This window comes from Cimex lectularius, unplaced genomic scaffold (assembly GCF_000648675.2).
Source record: "Cimex lectularius strain Harlan isolate CLEC.00 unplaced genomic scaffold, Clec_2.1 scaffold1, whole genome shotgun sequence".
NCBI lineage: Eukaryota > Metazoa > Arthropoda > Insecta > Hemiptera > Cimicidae > Cimex > Cimex lectularius.
Window position 1 is genome coordinate 4,021,172 of NW_019392813.1, and position 23,194 is coordinate 4,044,365.

At 31.4% G+C, this 23,194-nt stretch overlaps 3 protein-coding genes across 6 annotated transcripts; 2 read left to right on the plus strand and 1 right to left on the minus strand.

The window, feature by feature from the left end:
- The first annotated feature begins 1,245 nt into the window (after positions 1-1,245).
- Positions 1,246-2,485, plus strand: LOC106673430 (intraflagellar transport protein 27 homolog). Its single transcript, XM_014405573.2, has 5 exons — positions 1,246-1,563; positions 1,730-1,809; positions 1,864-1,983; positions 2,043-2,282; positions 2,346-2,485. The coding sequence occupies exons 1-5, from the start codon at positions 1,524-1,526 to the stop codon at positions 2,433-2,435; spliced, it is 570 nt and encodes a 189-aa protein (XP_014261059.1). The 5' UTR covers positions 1,246-1,523; the 3' UTR covers positions 2,436-2,485.
- Positions 2,472-7,406, minus strand: LOC106672916 (meiosis 1 arrest protein-like). 2 transcript variants are annotated; one of them, XM_014404768.2, is made up of 10 exons: positions 7,227-7,406; positions 5,177-5,344; positions 5,018-5,113; positions 4,826-4,957; positions 4,695-4,757; positions 4,428-4,635; positions 4,211-4,371; positions 2,978-3,077; positions 2,713-2,921; positions 2,472-2,655 (listed from the first exon to the last, which is right to left on the minus strand). In XM_014404768.2, exons 1-10 carry the CDS (start codon positions 7,326-7,328, stop codon positions 2,488-2,490), a joined length of 1,407 nt encoding a protein of 468 aa, XP_014260254.1. In that variant the 5' UTR covers positions 7,329-7,406; the 3' UTR covers positions 2,472-2,487. The 2 variants fall into 2 exon arrangements, with proteins under 2 accessions (XP_014260254.1, XP_024084112.1); XM_024228344.1 differs by lacking the exon at positions 7,227-7,406 and adding an exon at positions 6,450-7,174.
- Positions 7,407-7,530: 124 nt separating this feature from the next.
- Positions 7,531-21,588, plus strand: LOC106672980 (casein kinase I). 3 transcript variants are annotated; one of them, XM_014404882.2, is made up of 9 exons: positions 7,531-7,703; positions 7,901-7,978; positions 8,115-8,225; positions 13,730-13,878; positions 13,949-14,348; positions 14,421-14,569; positions 14,641-14,830; positions 18,795-18,939; positions 21,005-21,588. In XM_014404882.2, exons 2-9 carry the CDS (start codon positions 7,903-7,905, stop codon positions 21,102-21,104), a joined length of 1,320 nt encoding a protein of 439 aa, XP_014260368.1. In that variant the 5' UTR covers positions 7,531-7,703; positions 7,901-7,902; the 3' UTR covers positions 21,105-21,588. The 3 variants fall into 3 exon arrangements, with proteins under 3 accessions (XP_014260368.1, XP_014260727.1, XP_014260607.1); XM_014405241.2 differs by lacking the exon at positions 18,795-18,939; XM_014405121.2 differs by lacking the exons at positions 18,795-18,939; positions 21,005-21,588 and adding an exon at positions 15,407-15,590.
- Positions 21,589-23,194: the final 1,606 nt, after the last annotated feature.

Here is a 23,194-nt window from a genome sequence, read left to right on the forward strand (position 1 = left end):
AACCAGGGGGGATGAAAATTGCAGTTTAGGTATTGATAACATCAATTCCATATTTATTTATTTTTTTTTACATTTTAAAAACATATATAATACAAGTATTCTTTAGACATTTTAATTGATAATAAAATGAGAAAATATAAAATTGTTTTTGACCCCTTACAACGCTCAGCGGTTAGTTCGACATTAAGACCTCCTGTATGGCAAGAGTTAGTTAATTAATAAAATAATGTTTTAGCAATATTAATAGTTTTATGAGGCATTTATCAAGAGGTTTACATGGCATGGGCACCTCAAGTAATATTGAGTACTGTGGGATAGTGTGAATGAATGCTTGAATGTAATTTATTAGCATGAATAGAGAGGTCTATCCTCAATCACCCCAAGGAATATTGTGTACTGGGGGGGGGGGTTATGAATGTAATTTATTAGCGTGAATATAGGGGCACATCACTAATTACCCCAAGGAATTCAAGTACTCTTTAGCAGTGTGACTGAATTGTGTGTACATATAATTTATTGCATAGACGAAGGGGCTTATCCCCTAATTACCCTAAGGAATATCAAGTACTCTGGGGTAGTGTGAATGAATTGTGGAGTGTGCATGTAATTTATTAGCATGAATGAAGAGGCTTATTCCCTAATTACCCCAAAGAATATTGAGCAATGGGGAGGGGGTAGTGTGAATGAATTCGTGAATGTAATTTATTAGCATGAATAGATAGGCATATCCCCTAATTACCCAAGGAATATCAAGTACTCTCAGTAGTGTGAATGAATTATGGAGTGTGCAAGTAATTTATTAGCGTGAATGGCAGGGTTTATTCCTGAGGAGTACTGAGTAGTGTGAATGCTTACCAGGCTATCGTGTTTTCAACTTGTTTATGTGTATTGTGTTTGGTATTTGAGTTAATCCACAATTCACAAGACCATGGGGTACAGATAGCTTAAGAAAAGATAGAGTTGGTTAACGATATTTCATATATTAAAACTTAGCTGAAGAAAGAGGAAAATAATTTAGTAGATTTAAAATGCAAGAAAGGAAAAAGTAAGAGAGGGCTTGCAATGATGTATGTAACTTATAGTACAAAAAAAAGTTTTACTTATAAAAGAAAGCAACTACAATCAAATAAATTAGCATAGTTGAGAAATACTTGAGGTTCTTATCAAAAACATAAAAATAAATTGTCCTGGTAATAATAAAATAATTTATTATATTAAATAATAATAAGATAAAATTAAAATTATTAATTTGTGATGTCCCATTCTTAAATATGTACTTGTAGTGTGAAGTCAATTTAAAGCATCACTTCCAGGGTTTTTTTAAATTCTTTGTGTTTTATGAAAATTGTGGCCAGTAAACAAATCAAAATTGAAAAGTAGGTAAAAAGTAAGACAAAAAAAAAAAAAAAAAAAAACCTGCAGTTTGTTTTCATCTTGTCTCTAAGCAACCGAAGAACCTCCATAGTACATTTTCTAGTTTATACGAAATCCAAATGCTAAATCAATGTTGACTTGTGTTTAAAATGCCAATGCGACTGTTTAGAGGAAAACTTGTTTTAATAGGTGATTAAGACTTTAAACAATTATATTCACAACCTTTATTTCAAAGGGCACACTTTCATGTATTAGTTAAATATGAAAACAAGCAAAAGCAATTATAATTTCTAATTGACTATATTTTTAACTAAAGGAAGTACACTTCTAATAATAAATTTGGCATATAATGTAGGAGATGCGGCAGTTGGAAAGAGTGCTATTTGTCAGACTTTTGCCACCGATGGCAGCGAATTTCCCAAAAATTACAACATGGTAAGTAGCCGATAAAAGCTAAATTGTATTCAATAAAAAAACCTGCAGTTTTAGACCCTTGGTGCTGAGGTGTATCAGAAGCAAATACAAATCTCAGGGACAGAGGACCTTGTCGAGCTTCTGATTTATGACTCGCCGAGTTTTGAAATGTACATCGAACTGCTGGACAGTTTTGTAAGAGAAATCAACTCTTAAAATTGAGTTCATGTTTTGAAAGTGTTGTGGATTTCAAGTGGAGGAGTCCGCATTTGCTCATGGTTGTTTATGACGTGACGAACAAGAAATCACTTGAGGCTGTGAGCGACTGGGTTTCGACAGCGAGGCAAGTACAGTGGCAAGGGCCGAACAATGGGCCGATCGCGTCTGTTCTGTTCGCGAACAAAGACGACCTCGAGCAACGGAGGCAATGTGGGGAAAACGAAGGACTCGAAATGGCCGAACAATATTTAATGAAATTTTTTACAGGTTCTGCTGTAAGTTTGCCACAATCCTTTTCAACTTCATTCTTTAAACATGTAAAAATTCTTTATTTGCAGAAAAACAACCAAGGGCTTGAAGATCCATTTCGATATCTTGCAAACGCTTTTTATCAGCATTCAATAACAGAACCACCATTTTATGAATGAATTAAATTAATAAATTATATTAAGTGAAATAAACATTTTTTAAAAAATAACTTCATTTTTTGATGTACTCAATGCATTTTAAAGGGTCGGGTCTTCGACACTTCCTCTTGGATTTCTTTAACGGATGTTTGTCTTCAAGAGCTGGATGAGAAATGGTTACCCAGCTGCTAGTACCCTCCACCCCATCATCATCTTCATCCTCATTCTTTTTACTTCTCTTCTATAAGAAATCAAGTTTGAGTTGGCTGTTTATTCAATTTTACATAAAGAAAATCACAATTTTCGATTCATGGAATTTCAGTAGAGCTGTGTAAAGCCCTGAGGAGTTGAGGCCAACTTTGTACTCTTGGACAATATCAACAAGAGCTAAGGACTGCTCCATTTTTTCAATTAAGACACCTTGAGGAGGTGTTAATTCACGGCTCTTGTCATCGGGCAACCAGAGATCCTGGCACACGATTGGTTTTATTAATAAAGAATCGTGACCTAAAATTAAACCATTTATTATAAAATAATTCTGATTTAATTTTATTATTATTTACTCGGCATCAGTACAAAATATCCTGTGGGTGGTTCGTCTGTTAATTTTGCTATGAGGTATTCCTCTTTGTTTAAAAGTGAAATGCATAAAGAATAAAACTTCTAAAAACAAGATTATATGATACGATTAAAAAACAAAGTTACACCAACAGACTATAATATATATTATTTAGTATTTATAGATTATTATATATATTTGAGAGTTCTTTGTGTGGTCTGCAAGGTGACAAACCTGAATTTTAGTCTTTACAGATCATCCTATCCTCATAGTGCTGGTCTGTCAAACATATTTTGCCATCCTCATTGTTGGATGTTTAGTTAGGTTAGTTAGGCAATTCCTGACTTACTAGAAAGCTTAATGTCAAAAAAAAAAAAAAAAAAAAATGGGGGCTGCAATGATTAAGGCAACACAGCACAAATGTAAAGGTCCTGGGTTCGAATCCAGTGGCTCCAAATTCAAACGTGAAAATTTACTTTTTTTTTTTTTTAACAATGGCATCCCAAGGTTCATATAACCTCGTAGCCATGGGCTCTGCTGGAATTCGAACCCAGAACCACTAGCACCGGCAAATACAAGTCTGACTGTTCATTAATAATTATTTAGAGTAATTTATGTCATACAGGAGGGCTTAAAGGAACTTTTTTCAAATTATTATTTATCTTCCTAAAAAGAGTTTCTTTAAATTAGAAATAGTCCAAAAAACATGTGGATTTTTTTATTATTTATAAGTGTTTATTTATATATAATATATATAATATAATATAATATATATATTATTTATAAGTGTATATTTATATTAAGGTTATTTTATTTCGCATTTTTTCTTTTACGTTTTGGGCTATTTTTCTTTTTCTGCCCATCAGCAAGAAACCCTAACAAGAAGTACAGTCAAATTAGATACATTATAGCAGTAATAAATATCATTTACATTTTTATTTTATGGTTAAAAACAATATTAATTACCTAGCAGTCTCGCCTACCATCCCATTGGTTTTTTTCTCCAACTCAGGTTTACCTCGCTAAGCAATCATCTTTTTAAATGAAATATTCTTTAATATTGTGGTCTACCTACCCTGACTAGATTGGTTTGTTTGGCCAAAATGATCAGTAACGACCAAATTGCAGGTTCATCACCCCTCAGAGAATTTTTTTTGAATTTTTATTATTACTTCCCATACAACTTGATCCGTTTAATAATTCGCAATAATGCATATAAATGATTTTAATTCGATACCTGCTTGTTGATAAGAAGAGCATCTTCATACACTCCTTGACAAAATGCTGTTGGTACAACGTTAAGTGCTTCTCCAAAAATAAGAGACTCGCATAGACCAGATGACAATACTCTCAATGTTACTTGAAGTTCATAAACTTTTGATTCACATTGGATTTTCACTAAAATTAGAAAAATAAAAATCTAAAATTTAAAAAGATTAAATTAAATAATACACCTTTCTTCTGAGAAATGTTCCCACAACTTGTGTCTTTTTGAATGTAAAATTTGTGGGAAAATGTTAGTAAACTTGGTCGCAGCATATTCTCCTTTAGGTCACACAAAATTGCATCATCAGGGAGCAACAGCCTCAATTGTTCCCTGTTGTATTTTTTATTGAAAAGCCATTTTTTCAAAGAACACACAATATCGTCTTTTGTTTTCAACTACAATTAAGATTGTATAAAGATAATAGTTTACTAAAAAAAAAAAAATCAAGTCAAACTTTATAATAATCTTCAATATTGGTCTCTTCTTCCTCTTTTCTCTTCAGTACAAGTTGTAATACCTTAAATAATGTTAATGAGGCAAGAAACATAACAAATACGAAAGATAAACTTAAACACATTTTTTTACTGTGTTTCCTTTCAGGTGTAGTTTGAAATGATAGGACATTAAAGAGTTTAAAAAATATTTTATGTCCATTGCATTTTTTAGAGTGATTACGCAAACATCTACATCATAAACTTCATCACATAAATCCAATATCTAAAATTAATGTTGATTAAAAACGTAAAAAGTATCCTTTTACAAGATTTGTTTAAAAACCTTATTTTCAGTTTTTAAGTCTTCGATGATTGAATTTATTCCAACAACTAAATAATCATTGAATTCTTCATTTTTAATTTGGAAATTCGTTGTCATCTTGTTTGAACGTTGATATTAGAACATGGATTTTATATTTCTTTTTAAATAAATTTGCATTACCGAGTTTTTCGCATTGTTGAGCGCTTTTGATATTTTGCCAAAACTACCGTATGACATTGTCGATTTGAGTAGCGTTTCATATTTATCACTTATAGCACCAATGCTTATTACTGTGTTGTACGACTGGTCGTGGGTCGAGCAAAGCAGTGCAAATACATTTTGACAAGCCTATTTGCAATATAATATAACAAAAAAGATAAATATACAATATAAAAATATTCATATTAAATTATTTTGTTGATTTAATTTTTTTTTTTTTGGTGTGCCTCACCATTATTGGTCTATTTACAATTAACTATATTGCACATTATGTATTGAATAATCAATCACTTTGTTATTATTTGTTCAAATGATTGTTTGAAGTAATTGTACTGTGTTCGTTTTAAAAGAAAACCTGTAAAATTACAGGATTTCAGTTTCTTTCCCTCTTGGATGGTGAGATTTTGAATAATTCAACCTTCAAAGTGTATTTGGAACGAGCCGAAGCCGAATAAGCAAATGTGATCTGTGTTGATGATTAATAATTGATTTTTTAATATAATAAATATACTTTAAAATATTTGGGTTTGTCTATTGTTAGTGTTAAGGACAACTGATTATTGAAAAGATTACTTAAGCCAATTTTATTTGTGAAAAAAATTTTTGTTTAAATTAATTGCATTGAGTTTTTATTGAAAGGAAATCTGTAAAATTACAGGGTGTCCGATTTTTCCCGCCTTCCAGGGTGGTGAGATTTTGAATAATTTATACGTCAAAGCAAAATTGTATGAGGATGAGGAGCAAGTCAAAGACCAATGGTAAACTGAATAATCGTACCTATCTATGTAAGATACTGATGAATAACTGATTTTTTTAAATAAACATATTTTTATAATACTTGTGTCAGTTTTTAACCTGACTTGGTAACAAATGTTAAGGAGAACTGATTATTGACTAACGACTTTATACAAATTAATATAAATAAAATGTATGCAAAATAAGCGGCCATGTTGTATTGAGCCAAATTGACTTATTTCCCATTTATAAATAAATATATATTTTTATGTATGTATCGATTTTTCAATTTATTATACATTTTTAGTAATTGTATAACTATTAATTATTTTGACAGGGGTTTTGTTGCAGTAATAATATATATCTGTGTGTGTGATGAGTAATATTTTATTTTTTAGTGTTAATAATTATAGTTTTAAAACATTTGGGCATATCTGTCGCTATTTTGGGAACAAAATGTCATGTTAAATTGATTGTTGAAAAGATGACAATCACTTACAATCAGTTTACATATGAAGCACAATAAATAAGTGGTGTACTGTAAGACTGAGCCAAATTTACTTAAGTACCATTTATACATAAATATGTATATATATATGAATCGAGTTTTCATCTAATTATAAATTTTTGTTAATTGGATAATTATTATTTAATTTGACAGGGCTTTGTTGCAATAAATATATGTATATTTTTTGGAATCGTTTGTTAAACATGTTGCCTAAAAAATCTTATTAAGTTACAGGACAGTGAGATTTTGGAAATGAACTTGTGTGAGGATGAAGAGCTAGTCAACCGAATCGATAAATAGAAGTGTTATGTATCCACATGTGTGATAGTTCATAATTGATTTTTTTAAATGTTAATCAATATATTTATAGAATATTTGGTCACGTCTTCACCTCTTTTCTGAATAGATGACTTTACACAAATTTGTTTGTACAAAAATTTATGTAAAATAAATAAGTGGCCATATTGTAGTGACCCAAATTAACTTATATAAGTACCATTTCAAAATAAATTTATTTTATGTACATGAATGTATAAATTTTTATTAATTGTATAATTGTTAATTAATTTGACAGAGGTTTTAATATATATGGTTTTGTGTGTGTGCATGGTATTGCAATAAATGTTAAGAAAAACTGATCAATCAATCAAAATATTTTAGGCAACTGTATTGGGTTCCTTTTTTTTTTTTTTCAAAACCTGCTAAATTAAAGGAATTTTTACAACCCCGGTTGGTGAAATTTTGAAAAATTCAACCGTCGAAGCGTACTTGTGTGAGAATGAGGAGCGACTCGGAGTCCATCGGCGAACCGAGGTCAATAATCAAATGACGGGCTTTCATTTCCAGCCTCGCCGTATATCCGTCCATCATTCCAGGGGATAAAGGAAGTAAAACAAGAAAAAAACTGGAAATTCCAGGGAGAAAAGGAAAAAATGCGGTTACTGGATGTAAAACAGAGATGTTTTCGGATTGCGGCCGGACGCCGGGCTCTTTCTATTTGTCGGCGACAGCTGATTTGTAATTTAGTCACGGCCGAGCGTGGCGCCTCCGGCGGGCTCGGACGGTACCAAACCTCGGGATCATCTGTGCTCTCTCGTAGGCGACTATCAACTCAACTTACAACTATGTATTTTCTCGTATTTCTTTTAAACAGGATTTCAACGCAAAATTCTTGATGACGCTGAAGTGATCGACGTAAAGGCCGGAGTTTCATTCTTCCCAGACTCTCTCCGCCCAGAAAACAAGGTAGAAAAAGATTGTGAGACGTGAACGTTGACCACCTCCGCCCCGAGAGAGGTTTTTATTTAGTGGGTGTTGTATGCCTGTGTGCTCTCCTGTTAAAGTTAGATAATTCAAAATGGCTGCTCGAAAGAAAGATGTTTATGTTGCGATTAAATAATCTCAAGTCGGCCCTTTCTAACGTTAGAACGTCCTTTTTGCAGAAATGGAACTCAGAGTCGGCAATAAATACAGACTGGGACGTAAAATCGGTAGCGGATCCTTCGGCGACATTTATCTAGGTGAGCTACCGACATGGCACCATGGAATTCTCTCCTATTCCCGTTTCCTTATCCGCTCTACACCTTCACCGATTTTCCAATTTTCCCGGCCCGCCCGAACTATAGAGCGATTAATCGAGATCGTATTTCTTTCCAGGAACGAATATTTCAACAAGCGAAGAAGTAGCAATTAAACTAGAATGTATCAAAACAAGACACCCTCAGCTTCACATAGAATCCAAATTCTACAAAATGATGCAGGGAGCGGGTGAGTACTGCAATTTTACGATAATGTTTTCGTGTTGTACTTTCGACCGGGACAGCCGCGGACGACGGGACGGATGTGGATAAAAAAGGGCCCGTTCGCCCCCTTCTAACGAGGCCCGTTGAAAAAACAGAAAAAACAAAACTGCCTTTTTTTTCCTCTCAATTATATCGAAAATCCCCTGGTTAATCTACTTATCGACCTTATTGAGAATATAGAACAATTTGCTTTTGACGTTTTTGCGTGCTAAAAATAGTATATTAGATAAAAGGACCAACATTGAAAACAAAATCTCTTTCCTCCTTCAAAGCCTTAATTCGTTTATTCAGTTACTTATTACATTTACTAAAAACAAAATTCAAATAAAATTTATCCTCAATTTGTTTAGGCGTCTTATTGAACAACATTGAGACATACAAAAAGCCCCCAAAAATATTGTGTAATAAGTTCAAAGTGTACTTGTGTAATAGAAGAAGAAGGAAAAAAAAATTCTGGGACAAGAGTGTTCCCTTGGTATAATACAATAGTCAAAAATTATTAACATTTTGTCACAAAAATAGACATTGTTGCGCTGATCAACATAATAAACAGACTTACATAAAACAAAACCCAAAGGAGTTAAAACTGAAATGAGTTACTCAGAAAAAATCATAATTACTGAGTAATGTGTGGTGATTAGTAATTAATATAAAAAAATATATTTTGCATTGTATACATTCACTTTTCCACATCCAAAATGTAATTGTTATATGTAAACAATGTTTGTAAATCCCAGGCCCTGAAGATGATCTCAATAAAGATCGAAACGTTGGTACGTTAAAGAAAATGTTTTTCTGAAACCTACATCACACCAGACCACATCTCACGATTTCTAAATAAATTACTGAGTAAATTTAAACTATAATTAAATATTGCGTTGGTACCAAATTAATGCTGGTTCTTTTATACAAAATGTTTTAGTTTATCTTGAATTTTATAAGAGTGAGGATATTGAAATTAAATATGTCCAAACTAGAGTTTTGTCAAATTTATTTGTACGAATTTAAACCTGGGTGATGTCCGGTGCAAACTGTGTGTAACACCATTACAGTTTGGCAGGTGGGAAGCATTAGCGATTGTGCAGTGCAGGGATGGCTTCAGTGGAGAAGGTCCGAAGTATTTGTGTGTCGCATCTATTGGTACGTTTCAGTTGTTTTCTAAAGTCCAGTACATTAGGCAAAACGAACTTAAGGGATGGTCTTGGAGATTTCGATCTTGAAGACAGGGAAGGTCGCGGTAGGCCTTCTGTTGCGGACGATGATCAACTCAAAACATTGATTGAATAAAAGTCACATTTGACAGCACGGAAAATTGTGGAAGAGCTTAGTATTGCTCAGTCAACTGTTGTTTGCAATCGGGACCAAATTGGTAAAATAAAGAAACTCGACAAGTGGGTACTGCATGAACTGACCAAAGCCCACAGAAATTGACACTTTGAAATTTGCACGTCTATTCTGTTGCACCACCAAAATTTCTGGATTGTATCATCACGTACGATAATGGCAGGCGTACAGGTCTGTGGTTGGACAAGGATAAAGCGCCAAAACACTTCCCAAAACCAAATCTGCACCCAAAAAAGGTTTAGTGGTGTATTGTTGGGGTTGTTGACTATTATTTCCTGAATTGAATGAATCTATCGCAGCCGAGAAATGTTGCCAAGAAATTGACAAAATGCATGGGAAACTGCAATGTCTATCCAGCATTGGAAAACCATAAGGGGCCAATTCTTCTTCACGGTAGTGCCAGGTCGCTTGTCGCAATGCTGACCTAAGGACTTGAGGACTTAAGATAAGAAACCTTGCTGCACCCTCTGCATTCACCCGTCCTACAGTCTTACACTTGTTTAGGTATTTGGTCACTTACTGATGGATACAATTTTTAGAGAACACGGTAAAACACAAAATCTCCTTTCAACACTTTATTGTGAGTCAGAACAGCGCTTATTACATGTTGGCAAAGATGTATAGTGTGATGGAATTTTGAATAAATTTTCTTTATTTTATAAAAAGTAAAAATAGTTTTGACTGCCTTTTCAAAACTTGCATTATTTTTGCACCAGCCCAATAATACAGACGATGTTCATCTTGTTTTGTAAAATACAAAAAAAGGGTAAACATTCAACAGGAGACAATCAATATAAAACAACTATTATGATTGACTTACATTATTAATTCAGTATTTTTTTATAGAATCAAATGAAAATATAGTACTAATATAGTATCAAACTAGACCGAGAGTACAAAAAATAATAAAATACATAAAAATAAAATAAAATTGCTACTAACAGGGAAGGCTTATTTATTTATTTGATAAAATGTGTACATTGGTCACACTGGCAAGTTGAAGTCTTTTTGTAATGCCTAGAAAGGCATTTAATCGGATTAACATTCTAGTATGTAATGTGAAGACAGGATCATTCCTGTCAATCTTTAATACTTTCTTATCTGTGCCATCACAAACGAAATACGACCCTTGAAAATAAAAGATATTTCAACCAACAATCACTATTACACACAAATAAGTAGAAGTACATACAGGTGAAACCCCTATACAAATAACACGCAAGAAATTTGTTTGGCCATTATTGAAGGGTGCTTATTCAGGAAGGTTTTTTTTTTATAAATCAAGATGAATGTACAAAATACATATTTTATACATTTCAATGAGGGGGACCTCAGTGCCTGATTAGTTAGGGCATCCAACTTGTATTTGCCACACCAGCAGTTCTTGGTTTGAAACCCAGCATAGTCCATGGATTTTTGATTGTGTGACGAAAGTATTGTACAGTGGTTTGACTCTTTACCTGTGACTCCCGACAGGTAGTTGGACGTTAAGTCCTCCTTTAATATTAAAAATTATTGCTTGAGACAGACAGGCAGATGAGAGAGAAAATATATTTCCGTAAATCTTATAAGTAAATGTATAGCATATATTTTACAATTAAAAAAATAAATTAATAAATGGAACAAAGCCTTTTTTCTAAATTTGTTCAACAAAGGCAATTCATTTTTCATATAACTTTTCTTTATAAAACATGCATGGCATATGGATAAAATGCAAACACCCAAAATATCTTTTTAAATTGTACAAGCCACATAAAGATGGGTAACAGAAAATACAGTTGAGACTTGAGAACCAAGGTGTTCCCATTTGGCCAAAAACTAGCCAAAAAAATGGGGTGGCTAATTCAACCACTCACTGATTGGTGTTAACTGAACTGTGTTAGAACAGAGTGAAGAAATTTCCAATCTTCCACTAAAGAGAAGCTTTCGAAGAAGAAACATTGTATAAAGAGTAAGTAGTTTTCAGAAAAAATCTGAAAAATGAACCATCAAATACCTGAACAATGATTATTCGGAAATCGTGAGATGCATCTGTGTGATGTAGGTTTCAGAAAAACATTTTCTTTATCGTGCCACGTTTCAATCTTTATTGAGATCATCTTCAGGGCCTGGGATTTTCAAACATTGTTTAAATTTAACAAATACATGTAGGGTGTGGAAAAAAGTGAATTTATACAATGCAAAATATATTTTTTATATTCATAGTATTTCTACTCACTCAATTACGCAGAAAACAAACACTTTGAATGAGTAGAAATACTTTGATTGAATATAAAAAATATATTTTGCATTGTATAAATTCACTTTTTTCCATATCCTACATGTATTTGTTAAATTTAAACAATGTTTATCCCCAAAATCCCAGGCCCTGAAGATAATCTCAATAAAGATTGAAACATTGGCACGATAAAGAAAATGTTTTTCTGAAACCTACATCACACCAGACCGCATCTTACGATTTCTGAATAATCATTGACTAACGGTCACTAATCACCACATTTATACCTGGACAATTTATTCCTCCAGGAATGATCATAGCATACATTTTTATATGGACATTCGATATATTTTTTTACATCCGTTCTAGAAGGGTGAATTACTCTGATGGTGACTAACTGCTATGGAGAGGGGTTTAAAATGCATAGAAATGCTATTTTTTTTTTTTGCCATGGAATGCTAAAATTGTCCAATACGAGATATAAACTTAGTTGATTATTAAAATAATGTAGGAATCAATCGAGAAGTTTGTAATGTGGGGGATTAAGTCATTGTAGCTCAAATACTAGAGCATCATACTAGCTATCCAAAGATCATCGGTTCCAAATCCTATGTCAAATTTTTCATTTAAAAAGTTTTGTGTATAATAAATTAAATTCTGTGGATAGATTGCAAGCCTTGGCACATCAGCATTTTGTTCTTCTGTGTTCCTTGTATTCAGACTTCCTTGTTATTTTTCTAGGGAAAATACTTAACAGTTGTTTTCTTGGTTGGAGATAATGTAGTTTATAGAAAGGATGATGGTAGACCCCTAATATGTGCATGTGCTTTTTCAGATGACACAGCCATTAAAAGTAACTTAGTGTATAAGTGTTAAATTTTGATAATGTGGACAGTGCATCTATGGCATGAAAGAACACAGATAAGAAAGAGAAGACAGAATCATGTCTGACTGAAACATGCAATGAGTACAAACCGACCATGATGATAAAATTGTAGAATACAAAGTGATTATGGTTTTTATGTTTACTAGTATATGTTTCATACTTTTTACTTCTTTAAAACATTTTATTTTTTGGTTTATGTAAAAAGCGTTTCTGTGTTTTTTGCTTAAATAAAAAAGTAAATACTTATTAAAGTAATATAAATAAACATAAAGTAATACTTATTATAAAAAAGTACTTATTTAAATTTTTTTTGGATTACCCATATTATATTTTAAAAGATATGTCCATCTTGCATCTATAATTTATGTTTGTATACGTTTTTGTGTAATTTCTAAGTAATATTTAAAAAGAAAAAAAGAGACGTTTACTTGCCAAGTATAATTTTTTATATTTTTTATTGGTACAAACTTTAATTCAATGTTTGATTTATATTTATGTACGACCCTGGGCCAAGTTTTCAAACAACTTTATATTTCGGAAAAGTTAATTACAATTAATGATTTTTTAAACATTTTTTCCTAGGTCATAACTTGCTGAGTTTGCTTTTAGATCCGCCTTCTACACAAAGGCCTAAAAAATATTAAAAAAATAAATTCATAGATAATTTATTTATTTTCTGTTTATATATATATATATATATATATTTTTTTATTATACATATCACTTCTTATTGTTATCTCAATTTTCCCGGTTTATGTCATAATCATGTTTGTAATAATTTACAAACTAGTCACAATTAAAAAAAAATCAAAAACTGTTTTTAATGTAAATTAAATTTTATAATTTATTAAGAAGTGGTGGTTTGATGAACATTTTATTTTATTTTTGTAATAACTATTTGAATTATAAAAATAGATGTCATCTGTAATTGTTAGGGTACTTTCTGGATACTCTCAGTATTTTTGAATATTATGCGAACGGGATACTTATATCTAGTTATCTAATTAATTTTTTTTTACAGTTGGGATCCCAACAATAAAGTGGTGCGGATCGGAAGGTGACTACAATGTAATGGTCATGGAATTATTAGGTCCTTCTTTAGAAGATTTGTTTAATTTTTGTTCAAGAAGGTTTACTCTAAAGACTGTCTTATTATTAGCCGATCAATTGGTGAGTGGTATATCCGTGTTGTGACAGTGGAAACTCATGAATAAAACATTTAACCCTTCATCCTTTTCAGATAAATCGAATAGACTATATTCACAGTCGCAATTTCATCCATAGAGACATCAAGCCTGATAACTTTTTGATGGGATTAGGGAAAAAGGGGAATTTGGTGTACATCATAGACTTCGGTCTGGCGAAAAAGTACCGTGACGGCCGGACCCATCAACACATCTCTTACAAAGAGAACAAAAATCTCACGGGAACTGCTAGATATGCTTCCATTAACACACATTTAGGAATTGAACAAAGCAGACGAGACGATTTAGAATCTTTAGGCTATGTATTAATGTATTTTAATAGAGGTTCATTACCTTGGCAAGGATTAAAAGGTGCGACTAAACGACAAAAATATGAAAGAATTAGTGAAAAGAAAATGTCTTCTCCCATAGACGAACTCTGTAAAGGTTACCCAGGTAGGTAAAAAAAATTTTAAAAAAATTAAGTTGGCAGTTGAAGTTATTTTTAATGTAATCTTATTTTTAAAGCTGAGTTTGCAATGTACCTAGGCTACTGTAGATCTCTTAGGTTTGAAGAAAGACCTGATTATTCGTTCCTTCGCCAATTATTTCAAACTCTATTCCAAAGAGAACTATTTACTTATGATTATGTCTTCGACTGGAACATGCTCAAATTCGTAAGTTGAAAATTTTCAATTTTTTTAATTTTAATTATCTTTTTTTATGTTGATTTATTTGTCAATTTCAGGGAGGGAGCCGAGCTGGAGCTGGGGAAGAAGCAAGAGGAGCTACCGGCGGCGGTGCAGTCGGAGCTGGAGCAGGTGGGCCTGGTGCAAGGATTACAGTTAGGATAGGTCAAGGTGAAAGAGCAACGAATGGTGCCCATAGAAGGGCACGCCCAGGCATTGCCCTTCTTCCCAACAGTAGCCCAACTACTGGTAATTTCTATTCGACATACTATTAAGTCATGAGCAATGTTTCTGTTAACAGCATGGGCACTGGAGACCTATAAAATTTAGAAGAATAACTCCTCTTCAAATTATCTTTTTGAAAATGACAGATTTTTTATTTTATTTTAAGAAGATAATTTTGTACATATTTAAATTTTGGCTGCAAGCAGTGTTTGATTGATGATTGACTTAATTAAAATAATAAAAATTACTCTTCATTTTATGCCTTTGTAACAAATGTTTCTCAAGATTTATTATTTAAGACTTATTAGACCAGAGATTTTGGGAAATACAATAGAAAACAACAAAACTTAAAAAAAAAGAAAAAAAAACGCCAGTTAAATTACTTTTACATGAACATACATATGCTAATATCGTAATTAAGGTTGGTAACTTTTGAATTTTATATTCTAAAACTATCAAATCAAACTGACAAATTGCCTCACATAAAAATATTTACTAAGGCTTCATCATTGCTATTGTGAATCATATGTTAGATGTTTTATTTTTATTTTTTTTGCTTTTTGTTTGTTTTTCTTTAATAATGCCTAATCGTTTTTGTAGCGGTTTTCAAGAAACATAAAAGGTGGATCTTGACAAAACTAAAAAAATGTCGGAATTTACTCAAAAGGTCTCGCAAGTATGGTAAAAAGATAAGAAGGTCGACGACATCTGTTTACAAGTTGATTTAAATTGCGCTTTGTTAAAGGGAGGAAAAAAAGAGAAATAAATTGTTAGTTTGTGTTAATGATATTATATATATATGCATATTTCCACTGTAAATTCATAGCATACAATAGACAAAAAAAAAGATACATATAGTAAAACCATTAATAAACAATAAGAAATATGCAACTATTTAAACAAATATATAATTATATATATACAATATTTCTTTTTTTTATAGTTTAAATTTTAGCTAATCATTTAAACACATGAGAGTAAAAAATAAAATTTTTAGGCTTAATATTCAATGTATAAAATGATTAATGGCATAATTTTTAAATTGAAATATTATTATAAAAAGATACACTTTTTAACGTTCATTCAGTATAAAGCATAAATTCTAATTTGTTGGCTTATCAATTTTTGAAATATTTTGATTCTTCTTAATGGCAAAGACAATTTTTTTTTTCCTATAGAAAGGCAGTACATATTGATATTTGGTCTAAATTGGTCTTGTCTAATTGTCTTGAATGAATTCGTACAGATTATTTTTCGATTCCTGTGAAAATCGGATGTACTTTTGCCAAATATTTACGTCTTATCTAAACTCAGTTATAAGCTGTTAATTTCTTGAATTTCCGATAAATTCCTAATTTTAATTAAAAATAGATTTGTACTTAGTAGCTGAAACTAGAAAAATTTCTAAGGAAAGAAAAAGAATTGAGTATAATTTTTTTACAGTTTTGGTAAGCACAAGATATAAATATAGCTATAAAAATAAATTTTTTAAAAGATAATGAAAATGTATGATTAACTATTTATAAATATGAAACTAGCTTTACTAAAACAACCTACAGTAAATTACTTCATTAATATCTAAATTTAGTTGGTGCTGTTTTGTTTTTTTCTTCAATGTACTTTACAGACGAACAGACGATCAGAGCTTCAATAAGAATAAATTGTTTTAAGTTGTAATAGTTCACATAGAGTAATCCGGTTCAAAACAATAAAAATATTTAGAGCAATTTAAGTATGTACTTGTAAAAAAATTGCAATTTTAAAATTTGAAGTAACAATGATAAATATACGAACTATAAGTGTGTTGCATACATTCAAAAATACACACCATTTAATTTCTGTTCCCCCATATTTATTTTTATTTTTGTGAAAAAATCCCCGAGACACATAAAATTATTTTTTTGGCTAGTTTTTCATGAGTGAAAAAGGTTTGATCTAACTCTTCATGAAAAGAGGTTATGAATAGAAACTTATTTTACAACTTATAACTTAACTAAACTTTATAATAAGATACTCATCAACATACATTTTTGATGCTGAATTAATGATGTAAACAGTTAATTAAGGCTTTTAGTTAAAATAAAAAAGTCAGTGTCACAAGCGAGATTCGAACCCACGATCTTCAGCTAAATACGCTGCTGCTCTACCATTGAGCTATCGTGACTTTGATCCTCTCGGGCACTAACTTCCCACCTCAACCCCACCTTTCGAATTTTCCTTCCTTTTTCCCATTTTTTCAATGTCATGTAATCTATTTGATTCTCGGCGACAAATGAAATGGCCACGGAGAGCTTTAGTGAAGATATACTTCATTGTAACTTATTAAATTCACGAAGTTTCGTGGTCCGCTTGACCAATTAATATCTTTCAATTAATTAATTTATATATACCCCGTCAAGCAATTGCAATATGTATACTCAAAACTATATTTAAATTAATTAAGATATTGGTTGGGATAAAAAGTGAGTGTCACGAGCAGGATTCGAACCCACAACCTTCGGCTAGATACGCCGCTGCTCTACCACTTGAGCTAACGTGACCTCGATCCACTCGGACACTAACTTCCCGTCTCAACCCCACCTTTTAAATTTTCCCTCCTTTTTGCCATTTTTCAAATGCCGTGTAATCTATTTGATTCTCGGCGACAAATCCGAGTGGAATCGAGGTCACGATAGCTCAAATGGTAGAGTAGCGGCGTATCTAGCCGAAGATCGTGGGTTCAAATCCCGCTCGTAACACTGACTTTTTTATCTCAACTAAAAACCTTAATTAATTGAAAGAATTAATTGGTCAAGCAGACCACGAAACCTAGTGGATGTAAACAGTTTTTAATTTGTGGCAACTGGTCTCAAGTTATCAAAATGCTTTGTCCAATAAACACAGTTTTTCGGATGAACGAAATCTTTTCAAATTTCTTCAACCAATCAATGATTGATAATTAATAGAAAATTACTTGCTACAGAAAGAAAAATATCGGGACAATTTCCTCATGTAATGATGACGAACAGGATGATCTGAATGTAGCTTGTTAAAGCCTGGTGCAAATTTCAATGCACTTTTTCCAACTGAAAAATCATCTCCAGTTTTTCTTGTTTAAACTGAGACATTTTTATGATTGACTACAATCTGTGGAAAGTCAAAGAACATAACTAACCTTTAGACTGAAGGATTTTAATATAAGTGTTAACCATGTATTAAAGCAAAAAATTTTTTTTGATATTCAAAAGCCTCAAAGTCAATCAATTTTTATTTATGTTTTGTTTGTGCAAACATTAATTTCCTTATGTTTTTTGCAAATAACTTAAGAAGGGTTGCTCTAAATTAAAAACCGTTTGCACATTGAATTCAGCATCAAAACATCAGTTAAAACAACAGTTACATTGATGGGTACCTTACTATTTGACATAGACAAGTTCCTATCAGTATCCTGAAGAGTTAGACCAAAACTTTTTGTTTCAAAAGAAACTAGACAAAAAATAAAAGTTAATGTATGTTGGGATTTTTCGCAAAAATGTACAAAAAAATATTGGGGGGTGGGGCAGAAGTTAAACTCACCCTGTACATGCATAAACACAGATCACATTTAAGTTTAATTTACATTTGATGTTGACTATTAGATGCAATTTTAATGTAACAAAAAATTAATGAAGCTTAAATTTAGTCTGATTTTTTTATTATGATTATTGCAGAAATTAGCAGGTAGATTTACACTGTCATATAAAAAAATGTTCTTTTTTAAGTTATTTCCTATAGGACGTATTCCTGTATTTTAAGTTTTATAAAAAAAAAAAATATTAATTTTAATGAGGGGCCCAAAGTTATGACAGTCCTCTTAATGATTGCAATTTGATTTAAAATTCAGATGGCACAACTTACTGGCAGTTTTGCCAGTTGATATTTTATTTTCCAGCTAATAACTATATAATAATCACGGTGGAAATCATAATGGAGGTTCTAACTCATTGTTGTTGCAAATGGGAATTTTTAGTCTCAGCACGAGGCCGAGCGATAACCGGTGAAGGAGGACAGGAGAGGAGAGTTTCGATGCGACTTCACAGAGGTGTCCTCCCCAACTCCTCGACTCTAGACCTGAGTGTACAAAGGATGAACACGATCCCCCCACCTGTGGAAAAGTACGTCCTTTCTCATTTGAGACAAAAGGGAGAGAGAGAAAAACAATTTTTTGTTAAAATACATTTCGAGAGAAAAAATTGCATATTTCATCCGTTCTAGTATTTTTTACATTTTAATCATTTGTGCGAATTGACAATTGAAAATTTGTATATTATTGAGCTATTTTTTTTTTTTTTTTTTTTTTTTTTTTTAACTAGCATTAAGGTACATTGTTATTTTTGCTTGTTTTACTTACTAATTTGCATGTTTCTAACATTTTTTAAAAATTGGCTTGCTTATTAATACCTTTCATAATTTTTATTTTTATAATAGTACTTTCAAATTTTACAAAATAATTCATGTATCATTCCGAATTAATCATATCTTTTATTTCCAATTTAACTTCTAACATACTAACAATACTTTTGCGTGCGTGCGTGTATGTGTTTTTTAATATTAAAACACCCTTTATTTTTGATATTTATTTTGTTTTGTTAATGTTGTGTATTGTCTGTTTGTTATGCTTTCTCATCTTGTTAATCTATGTACGTAAAAATGTCTGACAACTAGATAGAAGTGTCCTGATTAGAAAAGTGAGGTGGTTTATTGTTTAGTTTATTTAAAAAAAAAAAAAAAAACTCAACTTACAGTACTATGAAACGTTAAAAACTAAAATCAATAGTATTGAAACGAAAATTTGTTGTAAGCCGGCTTCCAATAATTATGATGATTTGGTATCTTTGATCACATATGTTCTTTGTACCTGCACACTATCCACATAAAACCAACAGAAGTCCTCAACAACAACTGGACAAGTTTAAAAATACTCTATGGCAAAACTTGACATATTTGAAACTTAGCAATTTACAAACACAATGCATTTAACACAAAGAAATGCACGAATACACAATGTAACAACTCAGAGTTTTGACATGGTGACTCATTACTGAAAGGGTCCCCGGTCCAAATCATAGCGGACCTGAATTCGAACCGAGTACTTAGAAATGAAAAAAAAGACAACATAATTTACTCCTTTCAAAACACTATACATCTTACAAATAAAAAAATAAAACGCCTGATCAAAATAATTGACTAGACTATCAAAAAACCTAAACTTAATCCCTCAAAGATGCTGTAAATAGAGATTATCTCTGACACTTCTTTTACCTTTCATGAACTTATAAAATGGGACACAACGAACGAAAACCCCTCATAGTCACACATGAAACGGGAAAATTCGTAAACACGTTTGACGGGTCAAAATAGTGAGTGAAGGTAGGAAGGGATGATTGATGATGACCAAAATGCAGGTACATCACTTTACAGACCTCAGACGTTAGATTTCTTCTTGTGGTCCGCATGGTGATAAACTTTTAAGTTTATCTTTGCCTATCATCTTGGTCTGCCTATCCTTGCTGGCTTTGTCTATTAGATGCGTTTTGGCATTTCGCCATCTTCAGTATGTCTGCAATGTTAAGCCACGTCTATTTTATAGCATACATAAGACTATTTATGGAAAATAATAGGAAATCAGACTGTGCGACATGTCACAGAAAACCATCACAGATAACACATTATAGACAAGCATGAAACCACAAGAAAAGGTTGAAAAATGAACATAACTCAAAAATTTCAAAATATATAAACATAACATACTTAACACTAAAAAAGTCATAAACACACAAATTAATAGCAGATCACATAGATCAATTGGTGGCAGTCTGACTTAATCCACCAAAGACATTGACTCATGATTGTATAAAAAAATTATAAAAGGAGACTTAATAGAATCATCACTGAAGATGGTGAAATGACAACTCCTCTGACAAACTTACCCTACGAGCGTAAACAGACAATTATCAGTAAGGATCAAAACAAGCAAAGCCGGCAATTTCATGTGGTTGTTTTATTATTGTTTTTGTTTTATTATTTTACAATTTTTGTGTCGGAGGTGTGAAGAGATGAGAAAGTACAAAGGGCTTGGTCTTTGTTGAAACACTTGTCAAAATATAATTTAATACAAAACTTCACATTTGTTAATTAAAATAAAAACTCACTTCTGGGATTTTGTTTTTTCTTTTTTAGCTCAGTGTCAGGAGGGGCAATGGCACCCCCATCCTTGAGTCCGCCAGGCGGCGTGCGGCGGGGATCTGTGAGTAAGACGGACACGGCGAGAAAGAAATGAAGGCACGACCCCCCCACAAATCAATGAGAGAGACCAGCTCGCAAGTAAATACGCTCAGTCCAAATCGCGATAAGAGGAGTTCCAGGTGAAATGCAAATTGTAACGGTTTCGCTGCTCAATAATAAGTAACATTTGTAGTATGTTCAGAAGCCCCAGAGTAATTAACATTTTGGAAAGTTAAGTCCAGAATTTCATCTAATTTTTTTTCTATTTTGGATAGTACATTTTTTAAAAACATAATTTCAATTTTTATTTCTGGTAGAAAGTAATTTTGAAATTATAGTAAAAAAACAAGTGAAACACAAGCAAGTCTTGATGAAATCTGGATGTAATGAGGTAAAAAATATATATTTCATGATTCAAACAAAAAAAAAGAAAAAAAAAGAAAAACAAACAAACTTCAAAATATTGATTAGTAATCCTGTATGCAAAATATAAAACCTATATTGTTTTTACTGGCAAGCTGTCATTAAATTAATTACAATTATTTTTTAATTTTGTATATTCTTGTTTTGAAGGGCATTATTGATGCAAAAAAGTAAACGCTTCTATTCTTTTTTCCAATTTAAATATTTGAATATATTCAAATGTCAAACAGATCGTTATTTTTATCATATAAATTTCATGAAGAAATAACAAAATTTAATTAATATTTAGAATGATATTTTAATTGTTAGCAACGCTAACATTAATTTTCCGTTATTATTTTTATATGTTGATTAAAGTTAATAGGAGTTTGTATTACATTGTTCCTTTTACAAGTTTGTTTTTTATTTAAGGAAAATGTAACGATCACTTTAATTTGTCATTTGAGGGTTGCTGTTAGGCTTTACTAACTGATCCTTGTGATTGATTTTTATACTTTTTGTAAATATGAATCCTGACCTCATTTTTTGTTGTTAAATTTTATACATTGCATTTTATATATATATATANTATATATATATAAAATGTTCAACTGATAGTACTGGTGTAAATAAGTTATAATGTGATCATATTATTAATAGGTTTAGGGTTCTATAAGGTGGAATTGGCATTTTTTTAATTTATTTTTTTTATTTGTCAATTTGTATTCTAAAAGTAGGCCTAAATTTTTTGCTTAATAACTTAATTTTTTTGTAATATAACATTTTTGTTATTGGATGAAATTGAATAAAAATCTAAAATTAAAATTTGCCTCTTCAAAGATTTACGTATAAATGTACTTTACAACCTGAAAAGTTTAAACGAATGAAAAGTTGTAATTTTTCATTGCACTTTGGATTAAATTAATTGCATATTTTCAATGTTCCGACAAAGTCACCTCAATTTAAAAAACAAAACAAAAAACATGGGGACTTTTGTAGTAGTACTGGCTCAGTAGTCGCATAACGGTTGTGTTATTGAGAATCAGAGTGTATGTGAGTGTGTTTTATCGGGTATTAAATTGATTGGAAAAGTTGTATGCGGTGTACTGGACTTTGCAAAATTTCCCACTCTCGGTACCATGGAAATAGTGTGGGGGGAGCCATCTTAAGCCGCTGTTTATTATATAATTGATGTATTTATACCGAACTTTTAATCCGGTGTGTTTTTTGTTTAAGAAACACATTTTTTCAACGAACCAATTTTCAATGTACATATTATTGTGTAACATATATTATTTAAACTGTGTCAAATGGATGTATTTGATTTTTTCATACTTTTAAAGTAAGTGTGTTTATATAATTATTATACATACATATTTACACTTAAATTGTAAAAATGTTTCAATTTATTCGCAACCATCCTTTCTCTTGAAGGATGCATTTTTTTCTCAAGCGAATGTTTCTGTATCAGTTTATGTGAGGGCGATTTGAGTTTTTTTCCTGAATAAAGCAGTAGGGGAAAAAGGATAACAGTAGTTATTAATATGAAACTGGATGTATGTGACATAAATATGATACTTGGAAAAAAAAAACTTTTGTAAGGGTGTCAGTTTAGGCCTTTGTAATGATTTTTTAAATATATCCATTATAGGAAAAAATTATTAACTTTTGAAACAACAATTATCAGGGTATCATTTATTTAAAAAAATCAATTTATATTGCACTTTACACTTTAATGTTCAC